Source organism: Henckelia pumila, chromosome 1 (assembly GCF_033568475.1).
Source record: "Henckelia pumila isolate YLH828 chromosome 1, ASM3356847v2, whole genome shotgun sequence".
In the NCBI taxonomy this organism is placed as follows: domain Eukaryota; kingdom Viridiplantae; phylum Streptophyta; class Magnoliopsida; order Lamiales; family Gesneriaceae; genus Henckelia; species Henckelia pumila.
In genome coordinates this window covers 116,636,128-116,657,819 of record NC_133120.1, presented here as the reverse complement: position 1 = coordinate 116,657,819, position 21,692 = coordinate 116,636,128, and the positions used below count along the sequence as shown (strand labels likewise).

General features: G+C 32.3%; 2 protein-coding genes across 19 annotated transcripts; both read right to left on the bottom strand.

The window, feature by feature from the left end:
• Window positions 1–1,162: 1,162 nt before the first annotated feature.
• LOC140886696 (uncharacterized) lies at window positions 1,163–8,059 on the bottom strand. Of its 18 annotated transcripts, none has more exons than XM_073293444.1 (6): window positions 5,572–8,059; window positions 5,299–5,353; window positions 4,681–4,997; window positions 3,601–3,850; window positions 2,420–2,567; window positions 1,163–1,468 (listed from the first exon to the last, which is right to left on the bottom strand). In XM_073293444.1, exon 1 carries the CDS (start codon window positions 7,916–7,918, stop codon window positions 5,636–5,638), a length of 2,283 nt encoding a protein of 760 aa, XP_073149545.1. In that variant the 5' UTR covers window positions 7,919–8,059; the 3' UTR covers window positions 1,163–1,468; window positions 2,420–2,567; window positions 3,601–3,850; window positions 4,681–4,997; window positions 5,299–5,353; window positions 5,572–5,635. The 18 variants fall into 18 exon arrangements, with proteins under 18 accessions (XP_073149545.1, XP_073149571.1, XP_073149634.1 ...); XM_073293470.1 differs by having other exon boundaries at window positions 3,601–3,687; XM_073293543.1 differs by lacking the exon at window positions 4,681–4,997 and having other exon boundaries at window positions 1,164–1,468; window positions 3,601–3,687; window positions 3,782–3,850; window positions 6,025–8,059.
• A 576-nt stretch (window positions 8,060–8,635) lies between these two features.
• LOC140875199 (origin of replication complex subunit 4) lies at window positions 8,636–17,728 on the bottom strand. The gene is made up of 16 exons (XM_073278798.1): window positions 17,556–17,728; window positions 17,100–17,190; window positions 16,884–16,940; window positions 16,701–16,748; window positions 16,050–16,100; window positions 15,923–15,966; window positions 15,733–15,796; window positions 15,544–15,630; window positions 15,135–15,226; window positions 14,967–15,048; window positions 14,488–14,573; window positions 14,280–14,389; window positions 9,490–9,582; window positions 9,352–9,416; window positions 9,126–9,269; window positions 8,636–8,864 (listed from the first exon to the last, which is right to left on the bottom strand). Exons 1-16 carry the CDS (start codon window positions 17,663–17,665, stop codon window positions 8,829–8,831), a joined length of 1,260 nt encoding a protein of 419 aa, XP_073134899.1. The 5' UTR covers window positions 17,666–17,728; the 3' UTR covers window positions 8,636–8,828.
• Window positions 17,729–21,692: the final 3,964 nt, after the last annotated feature.

The following is a 21,692-nucleotide window of genomic DNA, read 5'->3' as shown; positions in this document are numbered from 1 at the left end:
TTTGCTTCGGAGTGATCGACCATCTGCAAGTGGACAAAGCCATCAAAACACCTTGTTGGTTTATTGCTCATACTTGGATGGGAATTAGTCCAAGGTGGATTTCTCCATCTTTCCTTGAGAGTGTGAGAGACAGAAACTTCAAGTTTTACGAAAAAATAAATTTAAAGAAAAATTGTACAGTATGGATGACTCTATGCGAGTTTGATCATCTGTATTGAGTGATTTCACTTTAGTTTAGTGTCTTTCAGTTTTTGGTGGTTTTAGTTCCTTTTATGTAGGAATGTTGCCACTGTTTATATTAAGTGTTTGTCATTGTCAGTCGTAAATAACATCATACGAAAATATAGAGAGTCGAAATCGCAAAATGATAAATACTACATTTTGTTTTTCTTGCACATACCGAGTTAGTTGCCTACGGTTTTGGCACTTGCATCTTTGGTTGATGTCACATCAATACATGAGTTTTCATAAATACTTAAGAATTATTATAATTTTATAATATATAACATACTGAAAAAAATTACATCATCGTTCTAAAACTTACATCATCGTGTGTGCCTAAAACTAAAATGGTAAGAAAGAGTAAATATTGAATCATTTGTAGTTCCAAGAACATAGGAATGTACAATTTGTCCAAAGCTTCTGCTCTCTTTCACTGTGTATAAACAATAAGACTTAGGAATATACTCCTTTTGTATCTTATGAACAATTTTTGCTTAATTTTCTTGGACAGCAAAATTAGAATATGTTAGTAATAAATTCTTCCGCACTTCTTTGTATTAGCATAACTTCAAGTGGTTTGGATGCATCTTACACGATTTAGACAGCAGCCTTTGCAAATCAACAAAAGCCAAAACTGGCAGTCATCCATCTACCAACTTTTTTTATGCTTTGTTTCTTGAAAAATAATTTTATTTTCAAATTTGACATTGTATTAATGAATTTAGGTTGTGCTTGAATTTATCGATTTCAAATTCTTTAACTTGTTTTAATTGGCAAAATCATTCGTAAAAATACTCATATCCCACTTTTTATATTCTTTTTCTATTTCAAAAGAACGTCTCTTATAGGGATAATCACCAGAAATATGAAAGATGTATTTCAAGAGCAAATTTTATTAATGAAAGAATAATAAGCGAATGATGACAATATCAAATAGAGAAGTAAAGTATATAGAGAACATGTAGCTAAAATAACGTAGGTGTATAATTGTACAAGTTACCATTGGTCTCCCAATTCCCAAAAGTTATTTTCCCATGGTTCTCACATTTAATATCTAGTAATTAGTAATAGATAAAATACAAATGCTCATAAATCACGAGCAAGATTTGTGCAATACCAAGTCTAGACACCGAGCTGCACTGCAGGTCGTCCTCAACGCATGTATACGTCTGTTCTCAGCTTCCAGCCAGCAAGATACGGTGTAACAATCCAGGATTCATGTCATAGGTCATGCACTTTATCACACCTATGTCCAGTAAATGCCATACGTGGTTAGTTTGAAGAAAGAATAGGTAAGCCACCAAATTCCTTCATCACTGATACTTTATTATGTAGACTACCACATCCCTTGGCATACCTCAATTTTAGAGAAAATAAAGATTCCCACTACGGAAAATAGCGCAGAGGATGTTATTGAGATTCAAGATAGAGAGGAGACATGCCCCCAAAAGTTAAAGCTAGATCACTAAATTGATGAGTATAATAAAGTGTCTCAAAAAAGAGTCCAAAGTAGCCACTACTTCATTCATCACTCTTTTAATTTAAGACGAGATTGAGATAGAAGATTATAATGAAGTTATAAACTTTCCTTTTATACTCCACATTTGCCACAGAAATCTTTCTGTGTTACTCCTACAACACATGACAGCTTCCAAGACAGTAGAAAAATATTCATTTATAACCCGGCCACCCCAACAAACATGCTAATCACTGAAAATGAAAATGGTCATCCATCTGGTTAATCAACTTATCCAATTTACTTTAGTTGATTACTTGCATCTAATGTTTTTCTCCTTCCCCAAAATCCTGTTGTTTGAGATGGTGCCCAAGTACAGTCATCCTTTCTCCCGTACCATTGATCAGCCACATTTTGTGCTCAAATGTTGGAATTCCAATAGGTCTGGACAAATGCTACGGTATAACTAACAACCTTAAGTGGATTTTTACAATTGACAAGTCAGACTAAAAAGCTGCCTCTTTTCTGGTCGTGGTGTATTAACAGCTCAACAAGTAATAAAAAACCTCAATTTTTACAGTATCAGAAATAGCGTAATTAGCCTTATTCTGCAAAAATTGAGGTAGGTAATTCCTGGAATTTACGAAGCAATAAATTCAAATCACTTAAAAAAAGTATTTATTCTTGGTGTATTTCTCAAAGATAATTTATCTAGCATGTATGTAAAGGATGACTACTTACAAGTTGAACTGAGAATTGTCACATGAAGCTAGAATGTCTTGCAAGGGGGTAGTTCCAGAATTTGGTACTTCCGAGCAAGTTCTACGTATCATATGACTTCAAGAAGACAGCTACCTTTCACATAGTTTTCAGCCAAGCTATCACCAAGCTGCACAAAGCACAAACACAGATATGAGCAGGTTCAACTTAGGATGAAGGTGGAACAAAACTTATCACACTTGAGAGTTCAAGATGGAAAGTTGAGAAAATGAAAACTGAACCGTACAATTTTACAAGACGATGTATTTATATGAGCGCAACTATACTATCATATAATCCTAACTGCATTTTAACTACTGTGGAATGAATTTGAACTTTGAACCAAATACTCTTGTTAATTAAGAGTACCAAAAGTGCACATAAGCAAAACATCTCATAGTAAGGTCTAATATAACAATTGATATAAATACCATACAGCAACACCTAACATTAATTTCTGCATCCATGCTGATTTGAACTAATTATGATAATTGTAAATTTAACTTTAGAAATAAAAGATTTACAATCAATCACCCTCATTTTTCATCAATACTAATGATTATCTATTTTATCTCGCACAATTTATAAGAAACGAAAATAATATGACTAAATAAACAAGCTACATGATAAAAATAAAAGGGTTTACTATGAAAATCAGAAACCTATGACAAAGGGTATGTTCGGTTCTCGATTCCACAAGGGACAACGCTATATCTTGCTTACGGAGAAATATGCACGAAAATGATTCTACAAACATTTTATAAATTTTTCATTGTTTTTTATTCAAACATATTCAACTACATTGATGGTATTAAAATGTCATTGATTATATATATATATATATATATATATATAGAAATTTTCAGTTGCCTAACTAATGATGTCCAACTCGTCCCCGACCACTAAAACTCGGTACTGTGTTTTAGTTATGCGAAAAAAAAAAACTAGATGAATTGCCTAACTAATGATGTCCAACTCGTCCCCGACATAGCAACTTCTGATGAACGGAAAAATATATTATGAAATTCTGAAGTCAAGAAAAGGTCTTGTGCACACACCTGAGGCAGCATAAATCCAATCATTAATGAAAATTACCTTAAATAAATAACAAGTCCTAAAGACCAAACGCTCAGTAACTCAGGGTTATTAATTATTGAAGTTACCTCCATCGTGTATGCTTTGATTGACCGAGATAGCATGCTAAACTTCAGAGCTACAGCAACATCCATAGGACATCTCTAACCAGTTTCCTGGAACACGGAGCAGTAAGCCTACAATGGAAGTGCATATTTTGAAGAGCAATAAGAGAGGGAAGAGAGTACACGACGAAATTACGTGTTTCACCTGAGTCAAATGCCCAAAGACCTAGATGAATTGCATTCTTTCTTTTTATTTTAAAATTTTGAACTTCACCTGTTCATGTTGATAAAAGAATATGTTTCAAATGGGGGAAATACTGCAACTGAATTACAGTAAATTGCATAATAATTTATCATGGTCTTGATAAACAATAATACCAAAATGAATCTTAAAAAATTAAAAGTTTTGAGGGAGGTAATTTTAAATTAGACATGAAATCATATAAAATTCTGTATAGTATACATCATTAATATAAACCCTTTTAAATTTTTTAAAACATTATGTTACAGATTCTAATATAACCAATATCATAATATGATATTTTAGGTAGGTGATAAAAAACCAAACCAATACTAATGAATGATTGTGGAGATGTGAAAAGGGGAAAATTCTATGCTAGCAAACGGGCAGTGTCAATGGTCCCAGATGATGTGCAGATCAATTGATTTGATCTGCAGATCAATCAGGGCCATTGATCTGCCCTTGGGGTAGCCAACCCTAAGGGCAACATAGACAGAACCGTGAAAAGGATGAAAAATGACCAAACCAAGCAAAGGTATTATGTCTTTCCTAAGTTTTTTGGTGAAAGGATTCAATGTTTTTACATAGTTTTCCATACAAAACCTTACGTACCAACTAAATTACAACCAAAACTATGTGACAGAGTATTTCATTTAAACACAAGTATTTTCAGATTCACCACATTGGTCCACGAAATTCTTATTAGCCAAACTGTTGTCAAATTTCATAAAAAATGGACAAACTAGTGCCTCCATTGGTTGCGAATTTGAGCATGTATATAAGCCATAAGTAGAGACATAAATATACAAAGAATTGCACTTTAATCTACAAAAAAGATGTAGATGTGCATAAAATAGTTGAACCACTCAATATCTTTTCGATGAGGAAAAATTTGCTAGACTTCACATTTTTGAAGTTGATGCCTATCTGACCACATGTAATGCTATCGGCGTATTCATCCTTCCAGTAAAATTGTAATAAATTATACCACATTCTGAAAAGCTTAAAAGAATGGTGTTGAATGAATTGAGCACGAACCCTCTCTGATAAAACATTCGGAAGTAAAACAGTGATTAACCCAAAAAAATGAAAGCTCTAACCACAATATAAGATGCATGAACTAACAAGTAGGATAATGGTTTATGTGATCAAACATTGCTGCACAGGGTGTTGTAGTCCCCTGAGATGACCAAAAGAAACAATGATTGATATAGGGAGGAAAATCGTGTCAGCAACAAAATTAATTAAGGACTGAAATTAAAAAGGTTCATGTTATTTTCCTTCCAAAATATAGGCCCTGATGAATAATTATAGACATTATCCGTCTTTTGGAGAACAAAATCATAATAATGCCGACTTTAACATATGTTCTCATAAAAATGTTCGCAAGACGCCGGGAGAATACATTCGTCTGTTCTCATAAATATTGCCTTTGAATATGATCAAGCAGAGAAAATTACATAAAATATTCTCAAGCATACCTTTCTTAATTAGTCAAGAGACCAATTTTTCGGCATACAAACTTCTGGAGATCACCTGTGAGAAGGAGAAGCAAAACATGGCATCAACTACACAGTGAGTGACAGAAAATATGATGACCCATATTTCTATATACTAGAAGTAGAAGGGATGTGAAACATGATAGCTATCATACTTTACCAGAACGACTTAAAAGTCATCCAATTTCAAAGCTGAGAAACACGGAAAATAAATTAGCATAAACATCACATGGCCAATATCACAAAACGTGATACCTGCGGAAGCATCCGTGGGGAAAGTTGGATCAGATGAAATTCTTCACCTAGCAAATAGCGTGTTTCAAGATACTGCTTCAGTCGTGTATCTGTCACCTAGAACTATATGTTCAAGGACTTGGACAGCAAGTGATTTATAGTCTGTTCTAAAATGTTTGAAAAATGCACCATGTGTGACAGAATCAGGTTGGATTCCTCTATCTAGCATTTCTTTATACAATCTCACGACCTCCTGCCAGTTGCCTTGGTCACAGTTCTCACTCATCAATATAGTGTAGGTGTATTTGTTTGGACTTATTCCTTTAGATTGCATTTCGGAAAAAATTCTGTAAGCCTCATCCATTTTTCTATATTTACAAAGACCGTTTATCAACACATTATATGTGATCACATTTGGACAAATACCCCTCTCCTGCATTTCTGAGAAATATAAATGAGCTAGCTGCAGCCTACCTTTGCCAGCATGTGCATGGATTAATACAGTGTATGTCACAACTGAGGGAAACAAGCCTTTGCTCATCATCTCATGAAATAACTCCCTAGCTTTTGTAAGGTACCCAAGTTCCAAGTGCGCATGGATGATGCTAGTATAAGTAATGTGGTCAGGCATAATTCCATCCCTTATCATCTGCTGAAATAATTCACAAGCTTGTTCTAAATCGCCAAACTTGGCAACACCATCCACAAATACATTATAGGTGATTACGTCAGGTGGAAATCCTTTTGCTAAAATCTCTTCTTGCAGTTTAAATGCTGCAGATATATCACCAAGCTTCATTTTTCCTGCAACAAGGGTGGTGTATGCATAATGGTCTGGCTCCAGCCCCTTGTGAAGCATCTCCATGTAAAATTCTTTTGCCATCCAAAGATTTCCCGTCCGATAAGAACCATTTATAAGTATTGTATAGGTGAAAATATCAGGAGATATTCCATGATTAATCATTTCATCCTTCAGCTGCCTAGCACCTTCTAAATCCCCCAGTCTGGATAGCCCATCCATGATTGTATTGTATGTAACTGCAGAAGGACTGAGATTTCTTTTCCTTATTTCTGATAACAAGAACAGAGCCTCCCTTGTGTTTCCCAAAAGACAGTAGCCATGTATCAGAGTATTGTAGGATATTATATCCAGCACCAAATTTTTTTTCAGCATAACTGGAACCCACTGCATAGCATAACCTACTCTTCCTTGCTTGCAGAAGCCATGCATGAAAGCATTATATGTTGATACACTAGGCAAAGATCCTCTTATTTCCATCTCTTCACCAATCCCCATTGCTTCAACTAGCATTCCCATCCGACAGTACCCACTTATGAGAGAGTTGTAGGCATAAGCAGACACCTTTAAGCCTTTCTTAAACATCTCTGTGATCAGCTCTTTTGCCTGCCCAAATTCACCTTTCTTTGACAACCCATTGATCAACACATTATAGGTAACATCATTTGGAAAGCAACCCTTCCTCTGCATCTCCAGCAAAAGATCAAGTGCCTGCTGCACCTTCCCTTCTTTACAAAATAAATCTAACATTGTATTGTATGTAATGATAGTTGGCTTAATTTCAAACTGAGCCATCGATATATACACCTCCCTTGCTTTTTCAACAAAATCCATATCCCTGAGTATTCTAAGAATCCTATTGCAATTCTTTACATCCGGTAAAAAACCGTTCTTCAGCATTTTATCGAAAACACTTAGACACTTCTCAACATCCGATTTTTTTGTATACAGCCATAATAACAAATCAAGTAACTTACAAGAAACCTCATTTTCTAAATACCCGTCAATTAAAACATCAGTTATGCCATGCATATTCATATTAATGACTTTTTCCATCACCCAATAAGCAGACCTCATCAAACCATTATTCACTAGCACTTCTAAAACACTGCAAAACACAAACTCCGAATGCTGAAATCCTTTTCGCCCCTCCGCCCACCGGAATATCCTCAGCACCATCTTCGGCCGGTGGCGAAACGAATCAATGATAGTTAGAAACGAATTAGAATCCAAAACCAAAGAATTAAAATAATCTGGAACAACCCAACAAATGTCTCTAAAAGCCCCAGGGTTTTCTTTCAATGCTTTCAAAATCAGATTTTGACTAGCCCCACTTGAAGATGCAACCTTTCTGTCACTTGCATTTACAATCGTGTTGTTGTTCCCATCAGACTTGAAACCATTGTAATTGAATTGTGAGTGGCAATGCGAAGAGTGGGGAGCAAGAGAAGAGAGGTAAATAAAGCGTACCTTCCAACAAAAATCAATGTTGATTGAACAAAGAAATTGAAAGGAGCAGAGGTTTTTGGTTGGGATGAGAGATTTTGCCGCGATGATGCATAGTGTCATTCTGCGACGAATCACGCATCAAAGGGAGAAGAGTACATCGAATGGGAACGGAGATGGTGGAGGAGAGATGCAGCCTACCACCTGCGGCGACAGAGAGTGAAGCGTGGAGCAGACTTGGCTTTTGAACCATTCGGGATTGTCTTCGTTACGGCCCTAAACCCGACTTGATAACTAGTTCGGGTATTCCAGATTCAGATTTTGGATCTAATTTTTATTTTGATCAAAGTTTGGGAATTAATTCCATTAAATGTAATAAAAAAAAACAAAAGAATTCATAATTTTGCACTTATAAATATTGATATAATTCAATAAAATTAATGGGTGATGATGTTTTGTTCGTTATCTAATTATTATAAGATAAGATATATTAAACACAAAAGAAATTCTTATGAGACTATCTGTCGGCCAGTTCAAGAGATTTCACATGTTAATTTTATCTTTATGAACATATATCTCATCAGATTAATAAATAAATCTTTAATTGCTGATATAAATCGAGTCGAGTCATCTGACGGATCAAGATATCTCACATAATTAAATTAACAAGTTTGTATCACAATTTAATTAAAAAAAAAAAGCTAAATTGCTCGGTGTACATTGGTTTAAATAAATAATAGGCTTTCTAAATAAAATCTCTAAAACAACATAGTATGATATATTTTTTTAAAAGAAAATATTATTAATTAATGTTAAATCAATGGCACGATAGAGATAAATTCTAGCCCAATTATTTGAATAAGCTCCATTTAATGGTATAATTGGCGACTTTCAAGAATCGCCTGCATAAATTTATATGAGAATTAACCAAAAAAATATGCAAAGCAATGAAAAATCAATCCCCCAAAAAAAAAAAGGAAAAAGGAAAGAAAAAAGAAGAGTAGCACAAAGCACTGATAGTCTTTTGAGGATCTCAGTTCCCACGATCCATCAGTTTGTGCAAGAGAACCTGGAAATGAAAACCAAACAGGAACGAACTAAATTCCATGTATACGAGGAAGTCGAACAAAAAGTTATCGCGTCAATTGTTTCCACAAAAATTTCAATCACTTTCTTTTATTATTATTCGCAATGATTATTGAACTTGTTGCACAAGTCCAACCGTTATTAGCGGCAACATTTTGTTCAGGAGATCCGAAATCCGAATACAGACGAATAAATGCAAGTTGTGAAGGAGGATCACATGCATTTGATCCTTGAGAGAACATACCGGACAAGAGAGATGCGATTTCAATCCTTGTTGTAGTTCCGGACCCGATATCAGGAGCTTCACAGGACGAAACTCCGAAGACAGAAGGTGCCCTCTATTGTCCTCAAAGGAGATCAATCCACGTTGCAAAAGATGCTCAAAGGTCTGCATATATAGAGAAACACTTCTGTCATAAGCTAAGAAGCTGGAAAATCTCAATTTGCGTTAACAGTGAAGATATACGCACCCTTAAGCAAACGCTCCGAGCATAATAGTCGGATGTTTGGAACGTGTCATGTATGCTCTTGTACTCTGCAATAAAATTCGTAAGCCAGGGAGAAACACATGGAAGTGGGGAGAGGCAAGGCGAAAATATTCAGCACACCTTTCATTATGGAATTAAAGTTGCATAAGTCCTGCTCTTTGATTTCCAACCTCTTCATGCAAACCAGAATGTAAAGCTCCAAAATGGAGCAATCTGCACAAATGAGTTTCACTTGCAGTAAGGCCAAAGTGAAAGGTTTAACTGAGTGCGTGTTTTTTGAGAATCTACACCGAAATTTCTGTTGCCACCATTTAAACTTTCGAGTCAATTGAGAAAAAATGCCAGGGATTTGGAGATCAGCAATCTAAATCTGCTGATTTTCTACAATAAAGGCTAACTATAGGTAATAACTTCCTCCGAAGCTCAAACCAACTATAAAATAGCAATGATAGCAAGTGTTCGAGCCCAGATGTTATAAATTTTTTACTATCACGTCTCTTACGTGAGACACACCCAAGATGAGAAGTCCAGGAGAAGACTAATCAATATTCACATTGTTACCTTCAACATTTTGGTCACAGATAAACGATAATGAGTAGGTGCAAAGACTGTTTGTGGTTGAACAGAGATGGACCCAAGATTTGTTTATTGGATCCTTTATATTAAGTTAATTAATATTTATTCTCTTTCTCTTTTATTTATCGATGATAAATCCACTAATAAAAAAATATTAACAAATACACTAGGTATATCTAGACAATCAAGTCAAAATGGTCAATTAAAAACACTCATGCGAAATAACTTGAGGATACAATGATAAAATAAAAACCGAATTTAAATATACTAACATTCTTTAAATTTAATAGTAATTTTATATTGTAATTTAATGATTAAATTTATTTTGACAAATGATTGCATGAAAATTTGATGGCTAAATGAATAATTAATTTTTATTTTTAACATAGCTTGAACCTCAAAGAGTTAATTTATGTTCATTTCATCCATATCTATATCTATATCTATATCTATATCTATATCTATCTATCTATATCTATCTATATCTATACCTATATAAAAGAGTGAATAAAAGGTCAAAGTTTTACAATTGTGAAATAACGACTTTGTCCTTTTATATACACTATTAGTAAAACCATATAAAAATATATAGGGTTATAAAAGTAAAACAACGTTTTAGTTATAGGACATAAACGTAAATCAATATTTATATTATATGTAAAATAGATTATTATGATAATGTCAAAATTGACAAAATATGTGCAGCAAAAAGATTGAAATACCTACATACTTTGTTTTTTTATTTTCTTGTAGATAAAGTGATCAATATTTATATTATATCTAAAATCTATTATTATGATAAGATCAAAATTGAAAAAGTATATGCAATATTAAATAAGGATTCAGTTTCCAAAAGATTGAACTATCAAAATACTTTGTTTTTTAAATAATATTCAGTTTCTTAAAAGATTGAAACACCAAATTTTTTATTTTTTATATGTTTGTAGACTGAATAAAAATGTATTTTTAAAAAAATCTTATATATTTTAATTCGTGTAAGGACCTATTAAGAAATCTATTATTATGATAAGATCAAAATTGAAAAAGTATATGCAATATTAGATAAGGATTCAGTTTCCAAAAGATTGAACTATCAAAATACTTTGTTTTTTAAATAATATTCAGATTCTTAAAAGATTGAAACACCAAATTTTTTATTTTTTATATGTTTGTAGACTGAATAAAAATATATTTTTAAAAAAATCTTATATATTTTAATTCGTGTAAGGACCTATTAAGATAAAAAATTATATCATGAGTTTATATTTAAATATATACAAATATTAGATTTGTAAAAGTTATTAATATATATATATATATATATATATATATATGTTAGTTAAATGATACTGATGTTGAAATAAATCAATTTAAGTAGAGATGAAGACAAGTCGTCAAACATTTCAATATATCACAAGTATTTAGATACACCAAAAAAAATAAGAATATGGATTTACTCTCAAAATATAAAAAAAAGGTTGAAATAAAATATTAAATGCAAACGTTTGTAATTAATGATATTTAAAATTCAATAAAAATTTTAGCAATGAAAACATTATAAGCAAAAGTAGATAATTAGATTTTGAAAAACAAGAAAGTAAACAAAAAAAAAAAAAGGATGTCCAACAATTAAGATGATGTGCATATTGATTCTTTCATAGAGAATAAAAAACGGATGTTAAATGGAAAAAAAGTGAAAGAGAGAAAATATAAAAAAAATAAATAAATTGTGCAATAATTCAAATTAGAATATTACAAAAGGAAATTTTATTTAATTTGATTAACATATCTTACTTATTAACAAATACATAATAAATTATATCGATACAGAGCATACATATATAAGAAAAAAAATAAAACAAATGTATGATACCAAGCATGTCATACTTGCTCAATATTAATCAACAAAATGATGGAAACTCGAGTTAATAATTTCATAACAATCAATATCAATATTGTGTCAAATTAAAACTATATTAAACATTATATATATATATGCTAACATGAGTTATTGATAATGTATTATTTTAAATTGTTAATATATATAGCTATAGAATAACGATGACCGTAAGTGAGGAGCATTGAAACTGTAAGCTTTTGGTAAAGTGACAAACATTCGGTACTACAATTGGTATAAGAGCTAAAGTTATAAGTTCGATTCTCATTGATTACAAGAAGTGCAATGAAGATTGTTGAGTACAATAACTTGTTGGGTAGAACAATCGAACTATGACGCTTGGACTGCTAGATTATTTCGATTATAGTACTCTAGCTTTTTTGTACACATTAAGAAAAAGAATTGGAAAAACAAATTTCGTACAAACTTCAAATTTTATTCCTTCAAATGTTTTTATAAATTATTGCACAATTTGCAAGGTTTAGTTAATAGTGGTATATTAGTAAAGAAGTGTAAAAAAATATTATTAAATACGATATATGACTATATATTTTGGGACAAAAAATGTGAACTATATAATTGGGATGAAGAGAGTATTATCTAATTAATTGAATAATAATTTAATTCAATTCAATTATTATAAGTTATTTATATCAATAATAATTGTTTTAAATTTTAAGATAGCGTGTATTAAAATTGGTGTCATTTAATAAATTTGAGATTATGCATGATTCCAAGACAATAAAATAAAATTAATCATGGTACGAACATTTCTTATGATGATTATGATAACTATTGAACCAATTTTAAATAAATTTTATGATATTAGGATAATGTTATTTTAAATTGAATAGTAGAATTTATAATTTTATTTGGTTATTATTATTGTTTGTTTTTATTTTTTATCTTTTAATTTGTATTTATTTTAATTTTTGATCTTTTTTATAACTGATAAACATGATGGACTATGGTAAAAAAAAATCAAAATAAAAACAACATACAAGTTAATTGACAAAAAAATAAAAACAATATAAAAGCTACATGACTACAAATGAAAATATACTGTAACATGACCAAAAACAAAAAAAAAATAGGAGTTATAAGACTGAAAATACAAATTCATCATCAATAGAACAAAAAATGAAACATAAATACAAATAAAAGATCAAAATTGTATTTTTTTCGTTATTTTTATATGATTTTTTTGTTGAAAAATGTATTTTTATTTATATTTTAATAATTTATAATAAAAATTATATTTAAAAAATATAATTAAAGAGTTAAAATAATAAATAACTTAATAGTTTAGTAATTTTTTAATATAATAGTTTAGTATTTTAATGATTACGTTATTTATTTATCATTAATTTTAGTTTGAATCATTATATTTTCAAATATCAATAATAAGACGTACATTTGAAAACTTGTTAATGATTATTGTATTATTTCAGTTGATTTTTATAATTAATAATTCAAATATGACTTTTATCACGAGACCGTGAAAATCTAACTAAATATAATTTTTATAAAAATAATAATAAATATATATTATAAAAACAAAGTGACACCACGTGCATTGCACGTGCATTTTACTAGTATATAACAAATATATGAAAGTCCAAAACAATAATATATAGAAAAATCATAAATATTCTAAAAAAAAAAGAAAAATCATAAATATACAGTAATGTGATAATGGATTGAGACTATATATGGTAATATATTATCATATGGGCTTATATGAAACAAATTCTAATTTTTTGGTGCTTGTCTCTTATTATTATTTTTATTTTTATTTTACATATTGATCTCACTTGGACTAATTTTAAGAAAGAATTCAGATTTCTGGGATGTGTAAAATATTTTAAAAGCAAAATCATGCAAAAAAAAAAAACAAAACAAAACAATACTATTTAAGCCCATCCAATATCCTGATTCGAAATCTATATCCTTTTAATTTGGTTAATATATCTAAATTCCTACCCTAACTTATAACATAGGAAAGCGCAAATATCAAATATATATGGGCTATAAGGCAGGGGATAGCCTGGGTCCGCCCGTCAGCTTGAAAATGGAAAAAAGTAACGCTCAAATTAGAAAGAATGAGCACAGTAGTTCTCTTTGTGAGATCACAGGCGCCAATCTTGACCTTTTCACTTTCCCTAAAACATCGGTGTGCCTTTAATATTGAGATCCTTTAACTACGTCAGAGAGACCATATAATTAGATCGATTTCATTTTATCAGCTCATCTATCATCCTCCAACCACTTAAATTCATGGTTACAGTATGTAGATTGAACCACAAAAATGGTTGGAAACAATAAAATCCATTATTTAAGCATTTTTTTCTGGAAATGTACGGTATCTGTAAAGCATATAAAACAAGTAAAATTGGAATAGAACTCCACAGAATGGTGGATGAAAAAAATTACAAACCTTTCAAACCTTCCATCTTTGGCTGCCTTTGTACACTTGGAAGTGCAGCTTTAAAGTTCTCGAGAGACAGGAAACCAGGATTCAAATCCATTCGACAAACAGCAGAAAACCTGGTGACAGGATCCAGATGTGTCAGGGAGAAGAGGTTGCCAGTATTGTGCAAAGCACACTACATAATTCACTTCAAAGCCTAATGAGTTACACTTACAAGAACCTAGATAGTTCGCTGACAGTTGAATAAGCATAGCTTAGCGCATCAATGATTCCTTGAAAATTTTCATCTGCTAGTATATGCTGAAATATGTCAAGGGGCCATATTCATTGATTGTAGAAAGATAGGATAAGAAAACTAATATTTGAGGATAGACAGTAACATGATTTACAGACTACTTCGTTGCTATGCACATGGAGGAGGAAACTTAAACAAAACTATTTGAGCCGAATAATTTTAGAGCAGAAGAAAGACACCATAACTGAACCCGATTAATGGAGCCAAGGACTGGTTCTTCTAATTGACCATGTAGAGCAGAAAAGGAAGTCCCTTCGTATGTGAATTGTGTACAAGCACACTGAATTACTGAATAGTCCTAGGAGGAAATCAATCAAGTTGAAAACCCAGACCAGTTGTTCACAGCTTTCAATATCTAACTTACACCCAGTTATTGATAAATTTTATGGGAAGGATACAAGAAGTTTTGCGTTGAAAGCAGCTACATAATCATGTGGAAGGCCTCCATCCGTTGGCAATAGTAGAATGTGCTCTAAAATTCTGCACAGTCACAAAGTTCACAACAATGTCATAATGGGAAATTATGTCAGCACAATATCATTTGAAAAATGTCATTAACAATGTACCTAAGTAAATCATCTCGAGAGAGATTAAGGAACAATAGCTTCCTATGTGAAAAACGAGATCTTACTCTTTTCTCCAAAAGTTGATCCGCGTCCTACAAACCACAAACCGGGCTTTTAAAATTTCCCAAGGTATGAAAGCCACTTCAAACTGTGAAAATTCTCAAAATTGCCATGATATTCAATTAATGCATCATGACAATCCCGGTAGAACAGATTGAGCTCACATATACAATAAAGCTTGACTAAGAGTCATCCAGTGATAGCATCAACCACAAAGTCAAATGGAGCTTAAACCTTGTAGTCAGTAGATCATCACTGGTCATCTATGGTGGCCAAAAAGGTCTAAAAATTACAGACGGATGTATCAAATGAGGCCTGGTAAATACAACCAAAAGAAGAGGCTACATACCAATCTACAGCTCACACCGATGACAACAGCTTGTGATGTGACAGATTGCATTGCATCTAGTAAACTGTAAAGCAATCGCTGTTTACCCTGTTCCAGAGGAAGTTGGATAATATAAGCAATTAGTCAAGAGGATGAATACCAAAACTCCACATATTTTGTGACATTTTCTTCTTGCGGTGATAACATTACCTGTGCAAAAAGGTCAAACTCATTTAACACAAAAATGATTGTCTTATGGGCAAATCCGCACTCCCTAGACACAAAACACACAGAAATCAACAGCCTCTCAAATACAAACTCAAAGTTTCAAACCTTATACACAGATGAAAGATCTTTTCCAAATCGGAAAAGGTGAAAAATACTATCTCAAAAGACTTACCGCAACATGGACACCAAGAACTGGGTGTTGTCATCAGATGATGCCTGATGAATTTGTCCAAAGCAGTGAATAAAATTTGAAAATTCGGAAAAGTATCTGATCATTCAGAATAAAGCATTTAGATTACCATTTTGGAGAAAAGTAACTGATGTTCGACGCATAATTGCCGAGCTATCTCCTGCACGACAGTTGGGGTAGGAGGCAGAGAAAATATCATCAATCCATATTGCAGACTTTCTGTCAGGCTATATTGTTATGCTTGTAGCAGGCACGAAAAGCAATTTAATTTTGGTATAAAAATAGTTACACATCAAACAGACTCTTTCTTTGGTTTGACCGATGATAGATCTTTGTTGATACATATTTATATCAACTAAGAAACCCAGGAAAGGACCAGATATCTAAGTCAACAGTATTTTTCCATCAACTTTGACAAACTAGAAGCAATATAGTCCTTTTTTGTTAAGATGATAATTTGGGATTCCTTGCTCCGGCGTATTACGATAGTATATTTCTTGATCAGATCTGAATGTTTCTCAGAACGTTGAATCATCTTTATTCAAGGCAACTTGACTCCAACTCTTGTATTCCTCGTTTTAATCTGAATGTTTCTCAGAACATTGAAGCATCTTTATTCAAGGCAACTTGACTCCAACTCTTGTATTCCTCATTTTACATCTAACGACAGGTGATTTTACAAAATGCATCTTCGTGCCAATAAAGAGTCGTATTGGATTAGACACACATATAAATAAGTACTGTGGATGAATAATCTGACCTTTAATGCACAACTGTCATCACAGTGAAGAAGTCCATTGAGCTTTATCTGAAAAGTAGCATGAATACTATTCAGGGTAAATCCAGAAATAATATAAAAATTGCAGAATTAAGCATTTTAACAAAAATAATTAGTAATTTTACAAGCAGATATTTTAAATCCATATTTGAGAGCAAGTTATACCACAGAAATCATGTCTGGGTGCTCTTTTAATAGATCTTCGAGAACTAGCTCCAACACCTATATAAAAGAGTAGAGGAAGAAAGACACAAATTCCATGTTCAAAACATAATAATGATAATGATAATAATAATCAGCATGCGATCTAAAAATAAAAGTAAAATCTCTATGGAATTTTTATTGTTAGAGACGGAGATATAATGGAGAAACTTTACAAACCGCATTTTTTCCACAGCCTCGAGGACCCAAGAGCAGAACTGAATTGTTACACGCCTCGGTTATCGAGCTTGATACTATGTATTTCAATTTACTGAAAATAAAATGGTGAAAAGAAAGTGCAATGAAGCAAGAAGGTCTGCGTAATGATATGATAAAGAATATTATCAGCATAAATTTCTCCAAAAATGCTAAAATTGAAACACTTGGCTCCTCATATAATCTCCGATCACTGAAAAGGTTATCATATTAACACGAATCTACAGGACATCATGACGCAGTCAAAGAAAGTAAATCACGAATTATTATTATTTTTTTTTGGAGTAAAAAAAACACGAATTTATCACCACTCAGAATCAGAAGAAACGGATCCTTGCATCATCTTTTCACAACAATAAGAATCGAACTAAAATCGCTACGATTCATCGAAAAGAGTTGAAAAACAATATAAAAAAAAACCTGTAGTTGGATTCTGGGGAGTCGGAAAAAATGGAGAAAATGAAAGAAGGGCTGCAAAGCCTGCTTCTGATAATAATTTGTGCTTGCTTCGCATGGTTTTCTCTGCACATTTTTCTTCCTCCTGATTCTGTTCTTCCAGTGTGTGCGCGCAGAGAAAGACAGAGATCAATGGAGGAGTGTTGGGGCAACGAAGAAAAAATGGCGGGAGGAGGTTGTGAAAATTATAAAATAGCCCCTGAGCTTTCAGATAAATTTAATTTATATCCTTCAATTTTGGCTAGTTCTCTTGTGACATGTTCATGGATTTCGCAAAATGTGTTTATCCGATCTCTATTTTATAATGAAAAATGGTATTTTTTCATGAGCTCGCTCGGATAATGTTATATTTGTAAGACGATGTCGCGATGTCATAAGTATAACTCATAACTAATTGGACATGATAATCTTCTATTTAAATGTGTCATCAATCATCAATCATCAATCATCGATCATTAATCATCAATATTTATCATCAATATTTAAATGTGTCATCATCAATCATCAATCTTTAAATGTGTCAATAAATTTGTTCACTCACACACACAGCCCATCTATCATTTTTTATGCCAAAAATTGCACTCACAGGACCACCTATGGCTTCGCCGCTTCGGAACCGATCTAACTCATACTTCTCCTCGCTCTTGTCTCACGCCATCCAGGTAATTCCAAACCAATTTCCTATTACGGCTTCCTACTTTCTCACGACATATGGAACAGGGAGCCTCTTATATTTAAATCCCTTAATACACAAACGCAAAGTGAAAAGATGTAGAGATAAATTCATGAGTTTCAATTTTATAATATCTTAATCTTAATCAATTAATATTTATATTAATAAATATTTTAGTTTGATTATAACTCAAACCCCAATCTGAGGCTTGATTTGATGAGGTTTTAATCAACTGACTATATAGATTGTGAATTTCGGATTATCAATGGACTATGGTTGAGTTTACTTATGTTGATAGAATTGCGAAGATATAATTTATAAGGTGATTAATAAACTAATTAGATATGATATAGAGTGTTATGGATAAATAATAATTTGTTTATGATTACAATTGTGATTAGAATTGTGATTAAACAAAAATTCATAATTTTGCCCTAAAAATATGATAGAAAAGATTATAAAGAAGGGTATATTTGGAGTTTTCTAATTTTTTCCATTTATACAAGTCATAGATTATTTATCCTTAATGAAATTGAGGATTACAAATCATGCTCAAATCTAATTATTAACGGGCCTTGAGTTTAGGAATTTTTGTTAATTTTTAAGTAAACATGTGATGAATTATTATTAATAGTCTTATCACATGATAATCACCCCAAGTAAACGCAGCTATATAGATTGTGAATTTCGGATGAATTTTGGATTATTAGAATAACAAAAATCGTACAAAGGAAGCGTGGATTGATGAGGCTTTGATTTCACTGATTGGGCATATGGGTTCTAACCTTCGGCAAACAATAATAATTTTTGGAATTGAAATGAAATTGAAGTTTGGTATCTGTATGTTGTTAATTAATCCAAAATAGTTGGCTTTTTTGGTCTCATTTATTCACACGGTTACCATAGAAAAAACAATTTCTACTATAAAAATAACAATCTATGTACTCAATTAATTAAATACTAAACTTCTTTAAATTTCACCATTGTACAATGTACTTTTAACATCAAATATTTCAATCCCTCAATATTCGTCATAATTTCAAGACTAATTTTCTTCTCCATTTTCATCTCACGTGTTCAAGCTAGTCTTGTATATCCAATTTCCTCATCAAATCACAAGTTCACCATGGGCCGAACTACTTCAATTTTCTCATCCAAAAGGTTTGAATGTAACATTTTACCGAGCCACATTTACTCATATTCTTATTGTCTCTATTTTGATACGATATTCTGATCTGATTTATTTTATTTATTTTATTTTATCATCAACATGTTGTTATTCGAGGGTAGAAATTCTAAGCCTATCGATAATATGCCACTAAATTGATCTACCTCTCAAGGTATATTTTGCATTGTAAGCTGTTATGAACCTTACTTCAAAAAAGCCTCGTGTTTCTTACTTGATGTTGTCAACTGTATTAATATCAGAGGCATTCGCATGAAGTTCCTCAAAAGGCAAAGAACGGATTGAGAAAACAACTGAGTCAAGAAAAAAAAAGAGAAGGAGTTCCAACTCAATCAGGTTTCCCAAATTTCGTTTCATCATTGTGATGTCCACTGTCATGAGTTGTTCTCTTTGTAAAGAAATAGGGCAGAAACATCTATGCCCTCTTTATTTTTCAATGTTATAATAACATACAATTCAGTTTTCCTTCACTTATTTTATCAAAAGGGTATTAATTATCTCCTAATTTATTATTGCTGCTTTTGTGATACGATATAATATTCTGAAGTCATTTTCACCCACAGGTTGTTATTCAAAGGTAGTAATTCTACAACCACCGATAATATGTGTTGATAAGTCTGTTATGATAATTATCTTTAGTTCTAGTTTATCTTTTTATGTTTAAAATAAAGATTAGGTTGTTATCTTATCTTTTAGATGCAGAAATCTTCTATATATCTTGGAGACTTCAGATTGTAACGTAAGGAGAAAAAATAAGGATTGAATAAATATGCTTGACAGTGCACATCGTCTTCTTCCTGATTTTTAGCTTTTATGGTATCAGAGAGCTATTAAAAGCTACAATCAGTTAAGAAACAACAATGGTCAAGATGGCCTTTTCCGGAGTAAGTGGGAAATCAGATTATGAGGATTCTTCAAAAGGCCCTCCACCAAATCTCATTGCTACGTTTGAACCCACATCCCTTCAAATCACAAATCACAAATTAAACGACAAAAACTTCTTTCAATGGGCTCGGTCCGTCCAACTGGTGATTCGAGAAAAAGGGAAATTTGGTTATCTCGATGGTTCGATTCCCCAACCACAGTCCGCTGATCCCACTTATCAAAATTGGGATGCTCAAAATTCAATGGTCATGGCATGGCTAATTAATTCAATGGAAGAATGAATTGGCGACACTTATCTCTTCTATCTCACAACTAAGGCTGCGTTTGGTGCATAGGATAAGGCAAGGATTATGTAATTATCTCCCGTTTGTCTCGTTTTTTGATGGTTTCAAGATAAAACTGGGTCTGGTATTAAATTTCCGAGCCCGTTGGAAAAGGCTGGAAAATTAAACTCAAGTTGGAGAAGGTATTGGGAAACCCATATGCTACAGTATCCTTGATTAATGCGTTGATGACATTTTTGCCCTTGGCCCGAGTATCGATTCCATTCTATTCTGCCCATTTTTTTTTTTTTGCTGTAACCCAATGATAGTTGTTCCCTTTCCTTTTCGCCGCATTCATACTCCAAGGCAGCGCAAAATCTTGAAATCCGCTATCTCCATTTTCTATTTTCATGTGTTCTCTTTCGATACCTAACCACAATAAATATTTTTTTTTTACTGTTTTTGGTTCTCTGCAGGTTCATTGGAGACTATGTTTGGACCGTTTCTCAAGTTTTTTGCATCCATCTTCTTCTTCTCTTGTTCTGAATTTTTTTTTTAAATTCATGGTCTGACAAAGATAAGCTGAAGCTGAAGAATTTGAAGAAAACTCTTTGACATTCGTGGTCCGAGAACTTATTCTAACAATTTGAATCTCCAAAAAATCATTACTCTGGGTTACCGTGATCTGGTAACATAAGCTGTAGAATTTGAAGAAACTCTCCTCGGAAGCACATCTGGGAAGTGGTAAATGGCATTCAAATTCCATTTGTTGGGAAGAGGGGTTCGGAAGTTAAATTGCATGGGTAACCTAGTAATTTCAAAAAAATAAACATACTTTTATCCCCTTCACAAAAAAATTACCAAGCAATAAATTAAATTATCACAACTTTTATATATCTCAATTTTATCCAACAAACTCCATTTAAATTAATAATCTCATCCCACCTACCAAACGCAGCCTAAGGATATATGGGATGCTGTCACTTTGGCATACTCAGACCTTGAAGACTCTTCTCAGGTGTTCGAACTCCGTAATCAAATACGGAATTTAAACAAGGGGATAATACTATCACACAATATTTCAGTACCCTCAA